The sequence below is a fragment of the Blennius ocellaris genome (genome assembly GCF_963422515.1).
Source record: "Blennius ocellaris genome assembly, chromosome: 24".
In the NCBI taxonomy this organism is placed as follows: Eukaryota; Metazoa; Chordata; class Actinopteri; order Blenniiformes; family Blenniidae; genus Blennius; species Blennius ocellaris.
Window position 1 is genome coordinate 8,110,892 of NC_137673.1, and position 19,457 is coordinate 8,130,348.

Below are 19,457 nucleotides of genomic sequence, written 5' to 3' on the forward strand. Positions count from 1 at the left end.
TATGTGCAGGAGGAGTGACACGTGCTGAAGAGAGGAGGAAGAAGAAGAAAAAAAATACAAAAATACCAAAAAATATATATATAAAAGAAAATATCGGCCACATCCGGGAGATTTATTTTATTTTTTTGTACATATTTTTATTTTATTTTTTTTTAAAAAGTGGAGTTCTCATTTTATACTTGAAGAAATAAGTCCTGCAAACATGGGGAGAGGAGTGAGTATATCGTTTCTCTCTCTCTTCTTTTTTTTTTTTTATGCGTCACAAACGTGCGGCGTCAACATTTAAAGTCATTCAAACAAGTGGCTGGATAAATCTCGAGAGGCTCACGTGCGCGCGTTTCAAGCGGCGTTCACTTCCGTCTATTTATTTTCTTTTCTTTTTTTTTTTTTTGTAAACTTCACCCCGAACGAAAACGAGCATCTCTCTCTCTCTCTCTCGCTCTCCCTCTCTCTCTCTCTCTCTCTCTCTCTCTACGAACGCGTCGAGAAAACGCTCATAGTGATGTTGCATAACGGGGTTTTTTTTCTCTCAATAAACGACTGTCAAAGTTTGAAGGAAAGAGTTTGACTTCGATATTTTTTGGAGTCAAATTGTTTGATGTGCTGCAGGATGAGGAAAGGGGATGTGTGTGCGTTTTTTAAAGGATATATTTGGGAGGAATTGGGAGTTTCGTGACCAAATCATTGCAAAAGTTAACCTCAAGTAATCGCTGCTCCTTGTATGGATGGAGTGTTGTCAGCTGCGTGGGGGCATCAACGAGTTAGGGGGGGGGGGGGGGGTGTTACGGTTGCATTTGCATGACTTTTACCAGCCTTGCATGAATAACACATTGTCTTGTGCAGATCTCTGGCCGCCGCCGGGAACTTGGTGGTGTGTTTTTTCCCCCCCGCGAGACGCCGCCGTTATTCCCCAACGAACCCTGACTTGTGCTGAAACTAACCCTCCCTCCTCCTCACCCTTCCCTCCCTACCCTGTTGGAATAGCAGCAGTCCTCCCGCCACACCCATCCCGTCTCTGCGCAGTCCAGAACACGTTTAGTTTTTTTTTTTTTACATTTGTTTTGGTTGGAGGGATGGAGCGGACGACGGGAACCCGGAGGTCTGGCGGGAGATGTGAAAGCCGGAGCTTTCCCCTTTTTTTTATTTATTTTTTATTTTTTGACAAATCTTTTGCTTCGCTCTCTCTCCCTCCCTCCCTCCCTCCCTCTCTCTCTCTCTCTCTCAGCTCCTGACTGCTGCTGCCACCCCCCCCCCCCTTGCCACCACCACCACCCCTCTCCTCCCATATATGATGAAAGCCATGCCCTGCCCCCATCCACTGCGTCTCCCCCCCCCCCTCTTCTTCTTCTATAACCAAGATGTGGGGGGGAGTCTGGGGTGGGGGTTAAACGCCACTACAGCGCCTTCCTGGTGTGAGGAACTTGTAATGGAGAAGTGGTGGGGGAGTGGGGGGGGGGGGGGGGGGTGCAGGTATGAGAAGAGCCCAGCTGAAGAGTATTTATTTATTTTTCTTGTACCGCCGCCCCATGTTTTGTGTGTGCGTGCGCTTTCCCACTCGCTCCCAATGTGTGATCAGCCTCTCTCGCTCTCTCTCTCCCTCTCTCCCTCTCTCTCTCTCTCCCTCTCTCCCTCTCTCGCTGGCCTGTTTTTCCCGGTGTTTTTCCCTCATCGTCTCATCACATCCACAAAGTGCAATAAACGGCAAGCAGGAGCCGGGATTGATTGCTTTGGGGGGGGGGGGGGGGGGGGGGGGAGGAGTAAGGCAACAGTTGCCGCATTGCCACTGTTGGAACAACTTGGGATAAAAAAAAAAGAAAAAAGGGGGGCAGCAGAGATGCACTCTTTCTTTTTTTTTTTTTTTGCGCAGTGCAAATGTGCCATGCATCCCTGTTTTTCCTGCCCCCCCCCCCCCACCACCACCAGCCACCACAGGTGTGAACTGAAAGGGCTTTAACGGCGGAAGGTACGGCGGCGCATCGCAGTCAATATTTAATAAACCTCACCTGACTCGACCTTTCTCAATGTTTTCTTTTCGCCCCCCCCCCCGCATGGCCTGAATTATTAAAAGCGGAGCGACCGAACCCAACCAGTTCTTCTCATCCTCTGTCAAGACGATTAGGAGACGAATTGGGGGGGGGGGGTTGGTCAATACAAGTTTTGTCGAATACCTGAACATCGGACAGGAGATTTTGAGTCTCCAAACAAGCGTATTGTGTTTTCAGTGTCGTTGGTCAACAGCTACGTTTTATGTTCTAGAAATACGGTCGATTAGCTCAAGATCTGCCAGGAAAATTGACTTCCCCGACCAGAGTGTTCCATTTTTTTTTTTTCTTTGTTTTCGAACGTGTCTCGGTGGCGTTTTTGGCGCACCGGCTCGAAATCGAAAGCGTCAACTTGCTGCTCTGCAGCCATGAGTCGACTGTGTTTGAACTGAGATTATGTAAATGATGGCGGCGGCGGCGGCTCATGTGGCTTTTTTTTTATTTATTTTTTTTCTTTCCGATTCCCAATCTCGCCTCTGTGGAGACGACGAGTTTCTCCCCTATGTAGGTCAAGCGGCGAGATCCCGGGAAGAGGGTTAAGGGGTTAGGGGTAGGGTTTTTACTCTAAAGTCGGAAAGTTTGAGCCCCCCCCCCCAACCCCAATCCCACCCCCCCCTTAACATGTCCGTCGTGGTCACTTTGTAATCCCTGGTCGAAGGGGCACCGCGCTCCGACTTCACATCCATTCCTCACAGTCCGATTCCCCCCCTTTGTTTGCGTTTCGTACCTGTTTGGATTCCCCTCCGCCCCCCCCACCCCCCCCGCTCTTGTCTTTGGTGGGAGGCTTTGAACATTCTTTCCGCTCGCCAGTCGTCACGTATTAAACGGGGCTTTTGTCACAAGCCCTTTGAACTTTCACTCCGCGACGCCTGTTGCTCGGCGAAAGTGGAACACGCGCATTAAAAATACCATTTGATTCCATGTCACGTGTCGGGACGTCACAGTCCCGGGGGACGGGGGGGGGGGGGGTCTGCGAGCCGATGTTTGACGTTCTGCTTCTTGACAGTTTGGAGGAAATGATGCAACCTGTGGCGGCGTGGCCTTTACAAAAAAAAAACCAAAAAGATACTTCTTTGGCTTGGACTTGTTTCAGTCCATTCGACTTACTGACAAGAAGCCTGATGCTTTCCTGTCGTGTTCATTTTTTTTAAAATAAAAAAGCTCAATATAAGGTTTAACTATTCCAAAAACGATGGAACATTGTGGCAAATATTGACATTTGCAATCAGCTCGTGGACGTTTCCCTTTGAATTCATTAGACCTCTGCATTTTTCGTCGTCGAAATTTGGTCAATTCACTCAGAACTTGACAGTTTGGTTCAAATAAGTCGTGGCTATTTTCAGTCGGTAACCGTAATGAACACGAGGTGTGGCGACGGTTTTTCTGCTTTCTAAAGCTTCGGCGCCGGCCCGCTGTCCCAAAAGGCGTCCCGAAAACGACGTAGTACCTATGCCGGGCCTTGAGGAGGCGCTGTGAAAGCAAGAGTACCGAGACGCGGAGGATGCGCGTCTCGCTTGCGCGCCGGGAGCAAACGACGCGGACGTACAGAGGTGTTTGTCGCTCGTCCTCGTATTCGCGAAATTTCTCGCCTGATTAAAGCCGACTCGCAGATCGTTAGCTTTAGCGGCGCGTCGTCCGCCATTGTTGCTGTTGAGTGATGTCTGCGAATGCTGTGTCGTCATGGCAGTTTTGGAAAGAAGCTCCAAGTTCCCATTCATTCATTCATTCATTCATTCATTCATTCATTCATTCATTCATTCCACTTTTGTTTGGCGTGGAGAAAAAAAAGCTGAAAGTTGCGCTGGACGTGAAGGGAATGCTAAAGATGGGGGGGTGGGGGGCCCCGGTGTAAATTAACACACTTTTCTTTTCGCTGGCTCCAGTAGAATAAAGGAGTGGTGTGGAGGAAGTGAGAGAATAAAGGATGAGGTGGGAAAGGGGGTAAGAAAAGCAAAGAAGTGGGGGAGGGAGGGAGGGGGGGGGGGGGGTACGACACGTGATCTTTTGCTCATTCACACATCGCGAGAGGTGTGGTAGCAGTCGCTGGTAGCAACCGGGCAAAGCCCCAAGTGTGTGTGTGGTTTGGTTTTGCATTCGTCTCATTTGGATCTGAGCTTTATTCTTCTATCATTCTACTTCCTGTCTCGTCCTTATGAGCTGCTGCAACTTTGGGAAAAAATGCCGAGTCGACTAGACGGCCACACTTCCTGTCTTATTTGATGGAATTCCATAGACCCAAGACCTGGTTGGGTTTGAAAATGTATGTTGAAAGCCCCAGTTGTGATCGCAAGAAGTACTTTAGATTTCTATAAAGTATCGGTACCCTTCAGGCCAATGGACTTTTCTATTCTGGCATTTGTGGAATCCTAGTCACTGGAAGTATCAGGTGTTCGGTATTTGGCAGACATACGGCAAAGAATTGATTTATTATGCTTCCTGGTGGATCAGAGCGTCTTGGAGCTCGTCTTTTTTATGTGGATTGGAAATCCACTAAGTTGGACGGAAACTCTTCATCCCTACTTTCCAGGCCTCTGGACTGTAGCCGAAAGCCAGATGGCCTCCGGGGCCCCGGTGAGGGCCAGAGGCTAAAGATCTGCCCGCAGTGATCCAGAACCAGACTCTGTGTTTTCCCAGCTTTGGGCTCGCCGGGGGGGGCTCCGGCAACAAACAACAACATGTGCACACTCTGCCGCCGCGGCTCCCTGGGAAACTTTTACAGGCCAGTGCAGTAGAATAACAATATTAGTTGGCTTAGTTCCACGATCTCCACGTTCGGTCGAAAGTATCCCACCCCTTTAGAAGTTTCATAACGGCTTCGCATGCAGACAAAGTGGCTCGTTACGAGTCGCTTGGCGTTTTTGGCGGCATTTCCTTCCCGTCGCTCTTAAAACGCTAAACACTTCCTGTTCTTGTACGCAGGTGAATTATTGATGAACCCCAACCCGCTAATCGATGTCCACTTCTAGCGCCATGAGCTTCCTGGTTCCCCCACTTGAATCCCTTCAGGGCTTAACGTTCACCGCCTCTTGTCAAGAAGTGGTTCACCTGTGAGGTTTGATACAGTACTTCTTGTTTTTATATAAACCCTTTTAAGACATCGGTGGAGCCTTCAGATGTAGGGACGTGGGACGTTCCCGTCGTTTGGAATATTCGAGATTCACCCTTAATAATTTGTCATCTGTGGGTATGAATGTCGCGAACTTACGACTTTTGTTCTGAAACGGAATGAGTCTTCATCACTTGGAAGCTTGTCATGTACGGGGGGTAAAAATCACTTCTTGTGTGAGAACAGGTTGTTTCTGTGTCTGTCCCTTTAAAAAAACAAAAAAAAAACAAGTGTCCACGCTGACTCCATGTCTGTTTTGATTTATGTTAGATGGCAGAACTTGTGTACCTGTCTGAGGGTGAAAGTGAGAATCTGTTTTGTTTCATGTATGACATCACAAAGGGAACATGTCTGATTGGCCAGTATGAGCGAGTGAGATGACGGCTGTGGGTAGAAAGCCATTATGAAGTGCATTTTTGCATAATATTGGACCTTTAAATTCAGAGCAGGGACACAGGAAGGAACTTTATGGCCGTGGCGTCATAAACTGGGTAAAGTCAGTGTTTGTGGAGTCTGAATCGTCGTCCCATTTGCGATAAGGGAGTTGAACAACCCAGAGGGACGACGCTCATATCTTTATATACGAGTAGTCGCTGTGCTGGCCATCTGGCCGTGATGTCTATAAACCAACTGTCGGGTTATTAAAGTCACCCAATCGCTCAACCGTGGTTGCGATCGAAGATTTGTTTGGCTCCGTTGGGTTCACTATCTCGCCTCGTCTCTTGTCACCGAGAAGACACAATCGCCGCCCGGGCCCCCTTTTGGTTGCCGTATCAGCAGCCGCCGATGAGAGCTGACGTCCGTCTGCCGAGGCGACGGCGGAGAAAAGAAAGGCGCAGGCCAGAGGGCCGATGCCGCGATAGTAGCGAGAGACGGGAGGGTAGTGTTCTCTTCCCCATCTCAACCTGTCTGGAGTGTCCTTTAGGATTCTAAACTTAGCCGTACTCTTGTTTACTCTTGAAAGAGTTTCGTGTCACAGTCGAGAGATGGAATCGACAGAACGTCCCCCGAAGTGCGATGACCAGTAAATGACTCCTGTTTATCGTTCCAGTCTGGGTTTCGTCCGGGACTCGTTACCGTTTGGGGGTTTATGTTTAGAACAGCTTGTCAGATGGTGGATGAATGGATCTCAGTGTGTTGGGGTTGGAGACAGGGACGCCCTTCATTGCAATGGTGGGCGTGTTTTTTTCCCTTTTTTTTTTTTTTTTTTTTAAACAAGTGGAATTTGTCTCATCCAAGCAGTCTGATGTGTCACTTTCAAAAAATGAAATGAAATAATGAACTCCTTTATCTCCCAATTGACCCCAGAACGAGTTTAACGGTTCCACTGCCGGATGAGGACCGAAGACCCTCTCCGTTTGGAGAATCGCAAATTGTCGGTAGCAAAGATGGAAAATGGTTTATTAAAGCGGTTGTGTTCGGACAGAGAGAAGAGTTTGTGTCTTCTGACAGCCCCCCCCCCCCCCCCCCAGTTTCCCCCCGCCCCACCCCCCCGCTGAGTGGCTTTTGCAGGGACAGATGGCACCGGGGTCCATAAAGAAGCGATCCAAGTCTTTATTTTCTTCTCTTCCGACGCGACTCCTCACATCAAAATCCCAGCTTTGTGTCTGACAGGCTGCCGTTTCATGGAACTTCCTGCGAAACTTTGTGGCAGTTTGTCGTCCCGATTTGGGCCACGGCTTTCTGTTCGGGGGCTCCTGTTTACTTTTTCATACGTTCAAATCCATTTGGAGTGCGTTGACCCAGATGCAGACTTTAAAAAAAAAAAAAAAGATGCAACATGACTAAATGTCTTTTGGCTTTTTGAGTCATGAGGAATCAGACACACCTCGGCAGAGACCAGTTTTGTCTCGGGGCTCCATGCCTGACGTACCGAACGCACCGCTGGGGACGCCATGATCCGCGGTTCTCCATCCGCAAAGACACGATTTAATGGTCTTATGTCACAATGAGACGGGTTTAAGGACGGACCTCGTCATGGTCTTGTAACCAAAGACAGCCTGTGACCTGTTTTTAAGTTGACGTGCCGCGTGTTTTTGTTGGAAGATGAAAGGCCATAACGGTAAATGCTCACATAAAATGCTAGTAGATGCAAAAAAAAAGTGACTTCAGTGTCACTTTGCAAAATTAGCATCCCGAGATGGCGTCTCTTTCCGAGCCACGACTTTTGGGATTTCTCTCCGAACGCGCAAACGGCGAGGGCTCCGTTCACTAGCATGGTTAGCGATGTAGCATTGGTGGATATGATCAAAGCGCGTGGCGTCGTACGGACTCTCGCATCGCGTGATTTTTTAAAAAATTTGTGTGTGTGTGTTTTCACGTAGCATCAGTCCTGTCCCTAAACTTTTCTCCTTTTTTTCGTGTTTGGCAGGAAGGACGAGAGCAGTATGAGCTGGCTGCGACCTCGGAGCAGGGCGGCAAGAAGAAGGGGAAGGGCAAGAAGAAAGAGAAGGATATGGACGAGCTCAAGAAGGAAGTGGACATGGTGGGTGTCTGCCCCCCCCCCCCCCCCCATTTTGGCCGGTGTAAATGTCACAGACTCTCTTGTCATTGGGCGCAAATGTCTACTGACGCGTCTCTGTTTCCGCAGGACGACCACAAGCTGACCCTGGATGAGCTCAACCGCAAATACTCAACCGACCTCACCAATGTAAGTGGGCAGAAGAGCGCTTTGTTTTTAAAAATTCAAAATGGGAGTTTTTCAAAATAAAAATGTTTTCTTTGAAGAGTCCATAAGGATCCAGATCAAACATCCAGGAGGGTTTCTTTTTAAAAAAAAACGGTTGAGGTCGCCACTCGTAAAAATGTGTCCCTCCAAAAAAGTGCGAGGAATAGGAATACAATTTTTATAAACCTAATATAAAAATAAGCAATAAGATAAGGAATACATGAAATCCCGCTCCAAATTTTTGAATGTGAAAAACCAAAAAAATTTGATAAAATTTTTTGAGGGCAATTGGGTGTATTTTTTAAACCTTTTAATTATTTACATTTATAAGTATTGTACTATATCATGCATATATTTTAAAAAAAAAAATTTATGCAAAGTTTGCCTATTTTTGTGCCACTACTTTCATCATTACATTTTCTTTTTTTAATTACATTTTTTTATTATTTTTGATACACTTACATCTTCATATACATTTTAACCCATTTGTCATCGTTTTTTCTGAGTGGAACTCTTAATATTCTGTCTTGACGTTAAGAGTTCAGCGTGTTTTCATACATTTTGTGGCGTTGCGTAAGTGTTTGCGGCCCTCTTCCTCATGCTAATGTGTTCCTGGTCATGCAGGAAAGATCAAGCGGAATAGTTAATCAGTGCCTCTAACTGGGGGCTCTGCGTGTGTGCACGCATGTGTAGGTGAATAATTTATCTGCCCTGATTCCACGCCGTCCTATCGGAGACGGGTCTCTGTTGATGCTGCGTTGCTAGGCGACGAGTCGCACCTATTTAAATCCCGATAGCGTGAAATAGTGAGTTTGCGAGTGGAGTGGTAGTATAGTTACTAACCTCATTTCCCCGTCCTAACGTCAGGGTCTGACGGGCGCAAAGGCTGCCGAGAATCTGGCCCGTGACGGGCCCAACGCCCTGACTCCTCCCCCGACCACCCCCGAGTGGGTCAAGTTCTGCAAACAGGTATCATCTCTCACTTTTTTTTTTTTTTTTTCACAAAAAGAGGTTTAAAAAAAAAATCTAAAATAAAAAAATCTCACATCCCTTCCTCTTTGAAACCAGATGTTTGGCGGCTTCTCCATGCTCCTGTGGACCGGCGCCCTCCTCTGTTTCCTGGCCTACGGTATCCAGGCCGCCATGGAGGACGAGCCCGCCAACGATAACGTAAGTTGCCAGAGCAAAGAGGGATTTGTGTGAAAGGAAATGGCTCTTGTTGTGTAAATAACAACAACCAAAAAAAATGACTGCTTCATGGGCTGTGATGGGAAGTTTTTTGTAAAGGAACGAAATGTTTGAAGTGGAACTTTTCGAAAAACCCTCCCGTCTCCGCTTCGACTCTGTAGAAATGCAACTTTTTGAAAACACTGTCTCTGGAAATGGGGGGGCAGGGGAGATATCTGTGAGAAGCCACGTTTTTGAAAAATCTGGGTCCGTCTCCTTGCAAACCCACCTTTTTGAAAATGCCCGGACTTTGTCTCCATGGAAGGGCAACTTTTATGAAATTGCTCCGACTTAGTCCCTGTGGAAACGCAACCGTTTAAAAATGCTCAGCCGCTGTGGAAAATGCAAATTTTCAAAAATTCTCCCGACTTTTTCTCTGTGGAAAGGCAACTTTTTCAAACCCCAAGCCTGTCTCCATTGAAACACAACTTTTGAAAACGTTCGGAAATGGAGAAGAAGGTGACTTTTTGAAAATGCTCCAATTTGGCCTTTATGGAAACGCAGCTTATTAAAAAGGCCCCTTTCGCCATGGAATCGGGCAAACCACTTTTTGAAAAAGCTCTTCTGCCATTTCCATGTAAATGCGGAACTTTCCTGGAACGGAAAACACAAAAGCGACGCGTTTTCACGTGTCGCACTTGTTTCACAGCTGTACCTGGGCGTCGTGCTTTCTGCCGTCGTCATCATCACCGGCTGCTTCTCCTACTACCAAGAGGCCAAGAGCTCCAAGATCATGGACTCCTTCAAGAACCTGGTCCCACAGGTTGAATGTCCACTTCAGATTTTCACATTCGGGGGGGGGGTTCACTAACATGACAGTAAACCAGAACTTTTATCTCGTGCCGTAGCAAGCCCTGGTTGTCCGCGACGGCGAGAAGAAGAGCATCAACGCCGAGGAGGTGGTGGTGGGTGACCTGGTGGAGGTGAAGGGAGGCGACAGGATCCCGGCCGATCTGAGAATCATCTCCGCTCACGGCTGCAAGGTAGGAGCGTCGGGTGGCGGTTTTGAATACCCGCCTGCGTGCGACAGTTGGGAGTGTCGGTGGCGCCACGGAGAGGGTGGGGTTCCGTCGCGCTCTTCTGTTGGGCCCGCCTTCCGACAGATCGAGACGGTGCCTCCCTGGTTCGGTCAGTCATACTTCCCGTCGTTGATTTCCTCAGGTGGACAACTCCTCTCTGACCGGAGAATCCGAGCCTCAGACTCGCACCCCCGACTTCTCCAACGAGAACCCCCTCGAGACCAGGAACATCGCGTTCTTCTCCACCAACTGCGTCGAAGGTACGACGGAGTTCCACACCGAAGTAGCGAGTCGAACCTCTATGTTGGGCATGAAAAGAAAACGACGGAGCGTTTGTGGTTGCAGGAACGGCCCGTGGCATCGTGATCAGCACCGGCGACCGCACCGTCATGGGCCGTATCGCCACGCTCGCCTCGGGACTGGAGGTGGGCCGCACGCCCATCTCCATCGAGATCGAGCATTTCATCCACATCATCACCGGCGTGGCCGTCTTCCTCGGCGTGTCCTTCTTCGTCCTCTCCCTCATCCTGGGGTACAGCTGGCTGGAGGCCGTCATCTTCCTCATCGGGATCATTGTCGCCAACGTGCCCGAGGGTCTCCTGGCTACCGTCACCGTGAGTCCCGCTTCCGAAAAGAGGAATCCGACGCCTGGTTAGCCGAGTATTGACACGCCGTCTCGTCTCTAGGTGTGTCTGACCCTGACCGCCAAGCGCATGGCCAAGAAGAACTGCCTGGTGAAGAACCTGGAGGCCGTGGAGACGCTGGGCTCCACCTCCACCATCTGCTCCGACAAGACCGGCACCCTGACCCAGAACCGGATGACCGTGGCCCACATGTGGTTCGACAACCAGATCCACGAGGCCGACACCACCGAGAACCAGAGCGGGACGTCCTTCGACCGGAGCTCGGCCACGTGGGCCGGCCTGGCCAGGATCGCCGGACTCTGCAACCGCGCCGTCTTCCTGGCCGAGCAGAGCGGCCTGCCCATTCTCAAGGTTGGTCCCTCGAGCGCGACCCGGCGTTTCCCCGTTTGATTCGCACACTTTTGACAGGATACGTTAGAATTGGCCTTTTAAAGGGTCTATATTAAAAAAAAAAAAACGGGACGCGTTTCTGCCTCTGCTTCGGTGTTTACCTCTCCAGTTGTTTTTCAGCTCTTGTCTCTGGAGTGCACACGCATCTTGTCACTACGTAATTATTGTGCACCCCCAACTCCCAGTGCACACACACACACACACACACACACACACACACACACACACACACACACACACAGATGGCGTGTGTCTCCAGGAGATTTTCCTACGAGCCCGGCCTCTATGTTAATAACCCGTTAACGTGTGTGTGTGTGTGTGTGTGTGTGTGTGTGTGTGTGTGTGTGTGTGTGTGTGTGTGTGTGTGTGTGTGTGTGTGTGTGTGTGTGTGTGTGTGTGTGTGTGTGTGTGTGTGTGTGTGTGTGTGTGTGTGTGTGTGTGTGTGTGTGTGTGTGTGTGTGTGTGTGTGTGTGTGAATCACCTGTGAATGCCCGGCTGGTGTCACGTCTCTAATTACCAGTCATTCTTTCTCTCCGACACACACACACACACACCATTCACTGTTCTCGACGTGAGGAGAGGGTAAACACAGGGTTGGGTAATTATGACGGCACAAAAAAAAAAAAAAGAGACGTGGAATTAGCATTTTCTTTCATCGGATGAATGCAAATGTAAGGCTTTTTAAGGACTTAAATTTTTCTTTCACTGTCGCCATAATGCATCATTATCCTGTGATTTCACACCAGCATCCTCAGTATTAGGTTGCTGCTGTTGGGCGTGAAGCACGTGATTGCACAGGAACATCTTCGAAGGGCTTGAATCGCCTAAATCGAGACTTAATCTGGTTGAACTCCAAAGTTTCTCCTCTTAAGTGCCCGTTATTTGACACCGGCATCCTCAATATTGGCTCGTTGCAACATCTTGGATGCGCTCGCATTGGCCTAAATTGAGATTTTCCAAACCATCAGGAAGTATTGGGTTCCTCCTCTTAATTGCCTGTAATTTGGCACCAGCCTCGTGACGCAGTCGGAAAGAGCGTTGGATGCCGCAGCCAGCAGAACCCTGAGCCTGATGTCTAATTACATGCATGCGCCGCAGTCTGAAGCTTCAGACGAGTTGCAAATGCAGCATTTAGAAAAAGAAAAAATGTCTTTTACACTTGGAACTGCAAAAGTCACGGAAGATTAAAGGGAATTCTTGGTGTCGTCTTCCAGAGAGACGTTGCCGGCGACGCTTCCGAATCCGCTCTGCTGAAGTGCATCGAGCTGTGCTGCGGGTCAGTCCAGGAAATGAGAGATAAGAACTCCAAGATCTCAGAGATCCCGTTCAACTCCACCAACAAATACCAGGTACGGAAACGTCTGTTGGTCGAGGCCCCCGGCGGAAGCTTGGAGACGCTTTTAACGTGCGCCTTGCGTGTTGCTCTCAGCTCTCCATTCACAAGAACGGCACGCCCGAAGGCGAGTCCAAGCACCTGCTGGTGATGAAAGGAGCCCCCGAGAGGATCCTGGACCGCTGCTCGTCCATCATGATGCAGGGCAAAGAGCAGCCGCTGGACGACGAAATGAAAGACGCCTTCCAGAACGCCTACCTGGAACTGGGAGGACTCGGCGAGAGAGTGCTGGGTAAGGGCCGGGGCACCACCGGGAAACATCGGTGAAAGGTGCCGTCACACTGGAATCACATTTGTCCCTTGTAGAAACGTGTATATTGGTGTTGGACCCTATCCCCAAGGGACCAGAGAATCCAACGGCTGCTTTTGTCTCGTCGTTTCCAGGTTTCTGCCACTTCAACCTGCCCGACGAGCAGTTCCCCGAGGGCTTCGTGTTCGACACCGACGAGGTGAACTTCCCCACCGAGAACCTGTGCTTCATCGGCCTCATGTCCATGATCGACCCTCCTCGCGCCGCCGTGCCCGACGCCGTGGGCAAATGCCGGAGTGCCGGAATCAAGGTACGTCCGCAGAAGACGCTCAGCGTCTTCTCGCTCAGCAACAGTTCCCCGAGGTACTCATCGTTCGGTCATCCCCTAGGTAATCATGGTCACAGGCGATCATCCAATCACGGCCAAGGCCATCGCTAAGGGCGTGGGCATCATCTCCGAAGGCAACGAGACCGTTGAGGACATCGCTGCGCGTTTGAACATCCCGATCAACGAGGTCAATCCCAGGTAGGCGCTTTGCCGCGAGACCAAAAATTTTAAAGGTGCATGTGGAGTTTCCCCTGGTCATATTTCGGTCATATCACCCCCCCCACCCCCTCCAGAGACGCCAAGGCCTGTGTGGTGCACGGCGGTGACCTGAAGGACCTGAGCGCCGAGCAGCTGGACGACATCTTGAAGTACCACACCGAGATCGTGTTCGCCCGGACGTCCCCGCAGCAGAAGCTCATCATCGTGGAGGGCTGCCAGAGACAGGTTAGACTCCTCCGATTGTCCCGTCACGCTTATTTCCAAGTCCTGCTTTGGTTCCGACGACCGAGTCGGCGGAATGACCGAGCGTCAGATCTGCCAGGCTGATGTGCCGATTCTGCCGATTTCTTATTTTTGTCTTGATTCTTTGTTCAGCAACTTCCCCTCTCTTGCAGGGCGCCATCGTGGCCGTGACGGGCGACGGCGTGAACGACTCCCCGGCTCTAAAGAAAGCCGACATCGGTGTCGCCATGGGTATCGCCGGATCCGACGTCTCCAAACAGGCCGCCGACATGATCCTGCTGGACGACAACTTTGCCTCAATCGTTACCGGCGTGGAAGAAGGTAAACGAATCCGGCGCCGTTTGGTCAATCGAGCCCGACATGAATGGAATTGGTCCAACTCGCTTTGCGTTTCCCCGTCAGGTCGCCTGATCTTCGACAACCTGAAGAAGTCCATCGCCTACACCCTGACCAGCAACATCCCCGAGATCACGCCCTTCCTCCTCTTCATCATCGCCAACATCCCCCTCCCCCTGGGAACCGTCACCATCCTCTGTATCGACCTGGGAACCGACATGGTGAGGACTCGGGATCTTTTCTGAAAAAGCTCCCTCGACTTTGTGATCGGCCTCCGTTGACGCGTGCGTTCCCCCACCAGGTGCCCGCCATCTCCCTGGCTTACGAAGCAGCCGAGAGCGACATCATGAAGAGACAGCCGCGAAACCCCAAAACGGACAAGCTGGTGAACGAGCGGCTCATCAGCATCGCCTACGGACAGATCGGTACGCAGCTGTGGCATGTGGCGGTATCTGGGCGGGGGGGGAGGGGCGATAAGGAGACGAGTGGCGTGCTCCTAAAATAGTAGAGTGACCTGGTGTGTGTCTGGTGAAGGAAACCAGAATAAAGCCAGGGAGAAGGGAAAGACGCTGCCTTTTGCGTTTACAACAACAATTTTGAAAACGATGTCCGTTTACGCAAAAATCGTCAGCATGTCGGACCACGAGGTGGCGCTGTTGGTCGTTTTTGTAAGGAAACGGCACGATCAGGCGCACAGAGAACAGTCCGCTATAAACAGCAACAATGAAAGAACATGACGTTCCAGTGGACGGACGACCAAGTTGGATTGTTATTACAGGGGCTGTCAAAATAAAAGTACCGAGTCCCGGGAGAGTATGGCCTGGGAGTCGTGACTCGACGGAGGAAACATTTTTCTGATTATCCGTCTACTGAGCATGTGCAGAACAACTATTTATTGCGCATGTGCAGTCGGCACATTTTCAAAAAGTTGCGTTTTCTCCACCCCCGTTTCTACAGAGAGAAAGTCGTATTTTTTTTTGTTTTTTTTCAAAAAAGTATTCATCCCCTGTCTCAATGTAGACCGAGTCTTGGTGTTTTCAACAAGTTGCGTTTTTTTTCCCCACCCGTTTCCACAGAGAGAAAGTTGTAGTTCATTTTTGAAAAGTTGTTGTCCCCCCCACCCTTTTAATTAAATAATCGAGTTGAAGAATTTCCCCCCAAAATTGTGTGTCCCCCAATTTCCATGCGCATTTTGAAAAAGTTGCGTCTTGTGTTGTTTCTGTGGAAAAGGAGCTTCTACAAAAAAGTTTTCTCCAGTTTCAACGGAGACAAAGTCGTATTTTTTTTATTTATTTATTTTTTTAAGTATTCATCCCGTCTTGGTGTTTTCAACAAGTTGCGTTTTTTCCCCCCCGTATCTACAGAGAGAAAGTCATAGTTTATTTTTGAAAAGTTGTTGTCCCCCCCACCCTTTTAATCGAGATCGAGTTGAAGAATTTCCCCCCAAAATTGTGTGTCCCCCCCGATTTCCATTTTGAAAAAGTTGCGTCTTGTGTTTTGTTTTTTTTTCCCCATGGAAAAGGAGCTTCAACAAAAAGTTGGAGACAAAGTCGTAGTTTTTTTGTTGGTTTTTTTTTTTCACAAAAAGTATTCATCCCGTCTCCATGTAGACCGAGTCTTGGTGTTTTCAACAAGTTGCGCCTCTGCCCCCCCCCCCCCTCAGGGATGATCCAGGCCCTGGCCGGCTTCTTCACCTACTTCGTGATCCTGGCGGAGAACGGCTTCCTCCCGGCGACGCTGGTCGGCATCCGCGTCAACTGGGACAACAAGTACATCAACGACCTGGAGGACAGCTACGGACAGCAGTGGGTCAGTATCGCGTCCCGCAGGGGGACGCGTGTCCACACCCGTCGCCGTCCCCCGCCGGAGGTCAAATAACGGAAACGGCGGCGTCTCGTTTCCCCCAGACGTACGAGCAGCGGAAGATCGTGGAGTTCACCTGCCACACGGCGTTCTTCGCCAGCATCGTGGTCGTCCAGTGGGCCGACCTGATCATCTGCAAGACCAGGAGGAACTCCGTCTTCCAGCAGGGCATGAAGTGAGCGTTTAAAAAAAAAAAAAATTTCAAAAAAAAAAAAAAGTATCTAAAATAAAACGTGTGCGCTTTCCTCCAGGAATAAGATCCTGATCTTCGGGCTGTTCGAGGAGACGGCGCTCGCCGCCTTCCTGTCCTACTGCCCCGGCATGGACGTGGCCCTCAGGATGTATCCTCTCAAGTGAGTTTTTATTTATTTATTTTTTTACTAAAAAAACCAAAAATCTGAATTTAAAGGCCTAGTGAAATGTAAAACACTACTTTGCAAAAAAACGATATTTGGGCTACTACTTCTAAGGTTCCTCCGACTCTGCCCCACCACTGTTGTCGCATAACAAAGTTATTTGAATTTTGAATCTCCAGCCGAGGAAGTCGGGGGAATCCTTCTTCGTGACGTCACGAGTTGTGCAGATCTCCATCTGTTGTGTTTATATCGGCTCGTTTCCTCTTAAATATCCAAGTTTTTACAGTGTTTTGAAGTTATAGTCGGCGTTTTATGAGCCTTGACGAAAGATTGAGCCTGGAAGAGACCGAGAGAGGAGAAAAGGAGCACAGGCGGTTAGCGGTTAGTTGCTAGCCGCTAGCTCGGGCGGCTAGTGGCCGATCAAGTAATACCTGGACTCATCTCCGGTGATTCCGCGCAGTCGGAAAAGCGCTTGGACATGATCCAGGAAGCCGGTCGTTCTGCCAAAAGTCAGGAGCCTCAAAGGTGAAAACTGGCGGCTGAGGAGACGAGGACACGAGGAGACGAGGACGAAGCGTCTTCTGCTTCCTCAAACATGTTCCAGACGGGGTCACCGATGGCAGAACGACACATTCTGTGTCTTCTTCATCAATCACTGGGTTTGAAATGCCGATGATGATGAAATATGGTTAAATTCAGCCTCTTCGTGGTCAAAACTCTGATCCTCCATGATGTAAACACAACTTGGGCGTGTGCACAACTCGTGACGTCACTCTGTTATTGTCAGAAGCTCCGCCCAGCAGAGGAAATACCAACGTTTATTGGCTATTTTCTCACAGATTGCCGTGTTTTAACATTTTACCCTTCGGCCAGTTAGCATAAAAATGTTACTAGAAGCGACAGCCAGAGGGTTTTGGAGGTCGAATTTCACGAGGACTTTAAAGCGTCTCGCAGGACCCCGGCTCACGTTGTCCTCTGTGCTCTCAGGCCCAACTGGTGGTTCTGCGCCTTCCCGTACTCCCTGCTCATCTTCATCTACGATGAAATCCGGAAGCTGATCCTCAGACGCAGCCCAGGAGGTCAGTGTTCCCTCGCTTCACGTGTCCGTCGTTTTCAACTCTCTTTTTAGCTTTTGGACACGAGGTTTTATTTTTTTTAAATATACAGGAATTTTTTCCCCCTTTTTTTTTTTTTTAACCCTCATTTTTTTTATTGACTTTTTTTTCTTTTTTTTTAATTGTCCTGAAAAATGTTTTTCCATTCTCTTTTCTCCTTTTTTTTTTTCAGTTTCTCCCTTTGTTCCAATTTCCGCTTTTATTCTTTTTCTTTTTCTTTTTCCCTTTTTAATCCTTTGTTTGTTTTTTTTTGCCCCAAAATAATCTGTCATTTCCTTTTCCATCCCATTTTTAAAAAATAATTTTCTCTCCATTCTCCTTCTTTCTTTTATTTCTTTTTTCCCCCTTATTCAATTCTTTTTTTTTTACACATTTTTTCCTCCTTATATATTTTATTCTTGTTTCTCTTTCCTTTTTCTTGTGTCCCTTGTTTTTTTTTACCCCCCCTCCCCACTTTTCTTTGAAAACTTCCTTTTAACTTAACAATTTTAATCATAAATCTTTTTTCCTGTATTTAATTCTTTTTAACTGGTTTCAACTTTTTTTTTTTTTTTTTTTTTTTTTATCCGCTGTTTATTCCATGTGAGAAAAAAAACCAAAAACCCCTCACCTTCTCTTTTTTTCTCCTGCAGGCTGGGTGGAACGGGAGACCTACTACTAAATCCAGTCAGCATCTTCCTCCTCTTCCTCCTCACGTCTTTGCATGAATATTGTCTTGCTGCTCGGAATTAAAAAGAAAATTTTAACCTTGTGGGGGGAAAAAAAACCCCCCAACAAACCCAACAACACTTGTGTTTTTATATTAGGGAATGCTTGATTACTACTATTAGACAAATACTGAGATGATGACGATAAATGCTAATGCTAATAATGACATGAACATTTGACATGACTATGCGTGCCTTGTTTCACAAACAGGACCAATTTTCTACATGTTTTTAACAGTTATGAACGTTCAATAAAAATACGCTCGAGTCAGGTCCCAAGCACGATTCCTGTCCTCATTTCTTTTCCTTATTTGTTTTTCTTTTGTTTTGTTTGACCCCTCGAGGAGAAGAAACACATTTTAAGTTGAAAAAGGAGAAAATACATCAGAATACGAGGGAAAACGAATGATTAAAGACATAAATAAAATACACATTACATTAAAAAAAAAATCCTAAAATGGGATTAACAGATATAAGTGATGCAGATGAACCAGTTTTGAATATTTTATTTTGCTTTTACACCTTTTTACCCTGAAATTTTGGCTCTTTATTTTATTTTTGTAGATTTTTGCCTTTTTTTTTTTACATTTTTATATCGTTTTTGTTCCTGAGGCACATTTAATAGACATTTTCTAAAACATATTAACCAGAAAAACCTTAGATTCAGATATAAAAGCATCAACGTGTGCAAACACACACACACTGATATACCTGTATACATATATATATATACATATAAAAACTTGGATAGTGTTATCAATTTCTCTATCAAATGTGTGTGTGTGTCAGCAAACGCTTCAGCTCTGTCAAGATATGACATGTTTTGACCCCGGTGACAGCTCTGCAGTGTGTGTGTGTGTGTGTGTGTGTGTCTCTGAGGGTCCGTCCTCTTCATACCGGGTCACAACGTGGTGATGCATTTTGTATTTATTTTTTTTATCCCCCACTGATTCTGCATCGTATTGGTGAAGTGGTTCGTATTCCCTCTGCACAGTCGTCACATCTCTGTCATGGCGCTCCGTCCATCCCTCCGTCCATCCCTCCATCCATCCCTCCGTCTGGAATGCTGCAAACGATGCACCCCACCATCCACTTTCACTCGTACTTGTAAACCACACCTCAGATTTCACACGCGTATTTCCCCCCCCAATCCACTAACGCTTCACGCTTTGAATCAACTGCTGCATTTATTGAAGCAAATGCAATAAAAACAAACATTTTGTTGGTTTTTTTTCTTCCTCTCTTTTCTCTCCCCCGGCATTAACACAACTGTGCTGAAGTGGTCGTGTTGCGCAACCATTTGAGAAATTATCATTTACCACGACTTGCATAAAATGATGATTCATATGTAATTGAATTACATTTTTTAATTTGTATTTTTTTTTACTTTCATTAAATGTAATTGAAATAATAAATAATTAAAAATAAAATATTTTAATAATTTAAATAATCCAATTTAACTAAATTAAATGTAGTTAAGTAATTTGATTTTTAAAGGTTTTAAATTTGTGTTTATAATTAAATTAAATTAATTTTGTTGATTAATATTGT

At 47.6% G+C, this 19,457-nt stretch overlaps 1 protein-coding gene across 1 annotated transcript; it reads left to right on the top strand.

Annotated features, from left to right (window-relative positions):
* Positions 1 to 18,171, top strand: LOC308147442 (sodium/potassium-transporting ATPase subunit alpha-1). Its single transcript, XM_080519577.1, has 23 exons — positions 1 to 214; positions 7,520 to 7,633; positions 7,739 to 7,798; positions 8,684 to 8,785; positions 8,885 to 8,986; positions 9,693 to 9,806; positions 9,892 to 10,026; positions 10,205 to 10,322; positions 10,408 to 10,676; positions 10,749 to 11,057; positions 12,311 to 12,445; positions 12,526 to 12,721; positions 12,874 to 13,049; positions 13,129 to 13,265; positions 13,361 to 13,511; positions 13,682 to 13,850; positions 13,932 to 14,086; positions 14,167 to 14,290; positions 15,529 to 15,674; positions 15,773 to 15,903; positions 15,980 to 16,081; positions 17,072 to 17,163; positions 17,832 to 18,171. The coding sequence occupies exons 1-23, from the start codon at positions 203 to 205 to the stop codon at positions 17,858 to 17,860; spliced, it is 3,078 nt and encodes a 1,025-aa protein (XP_080375703.1). The 5' UTR covers positions 1 to 202; the 3' UTR covers positions 17,861 to 18,171.
* Positions 18,172 to 19,457: the final 1,286 nt, after the last annotated feature.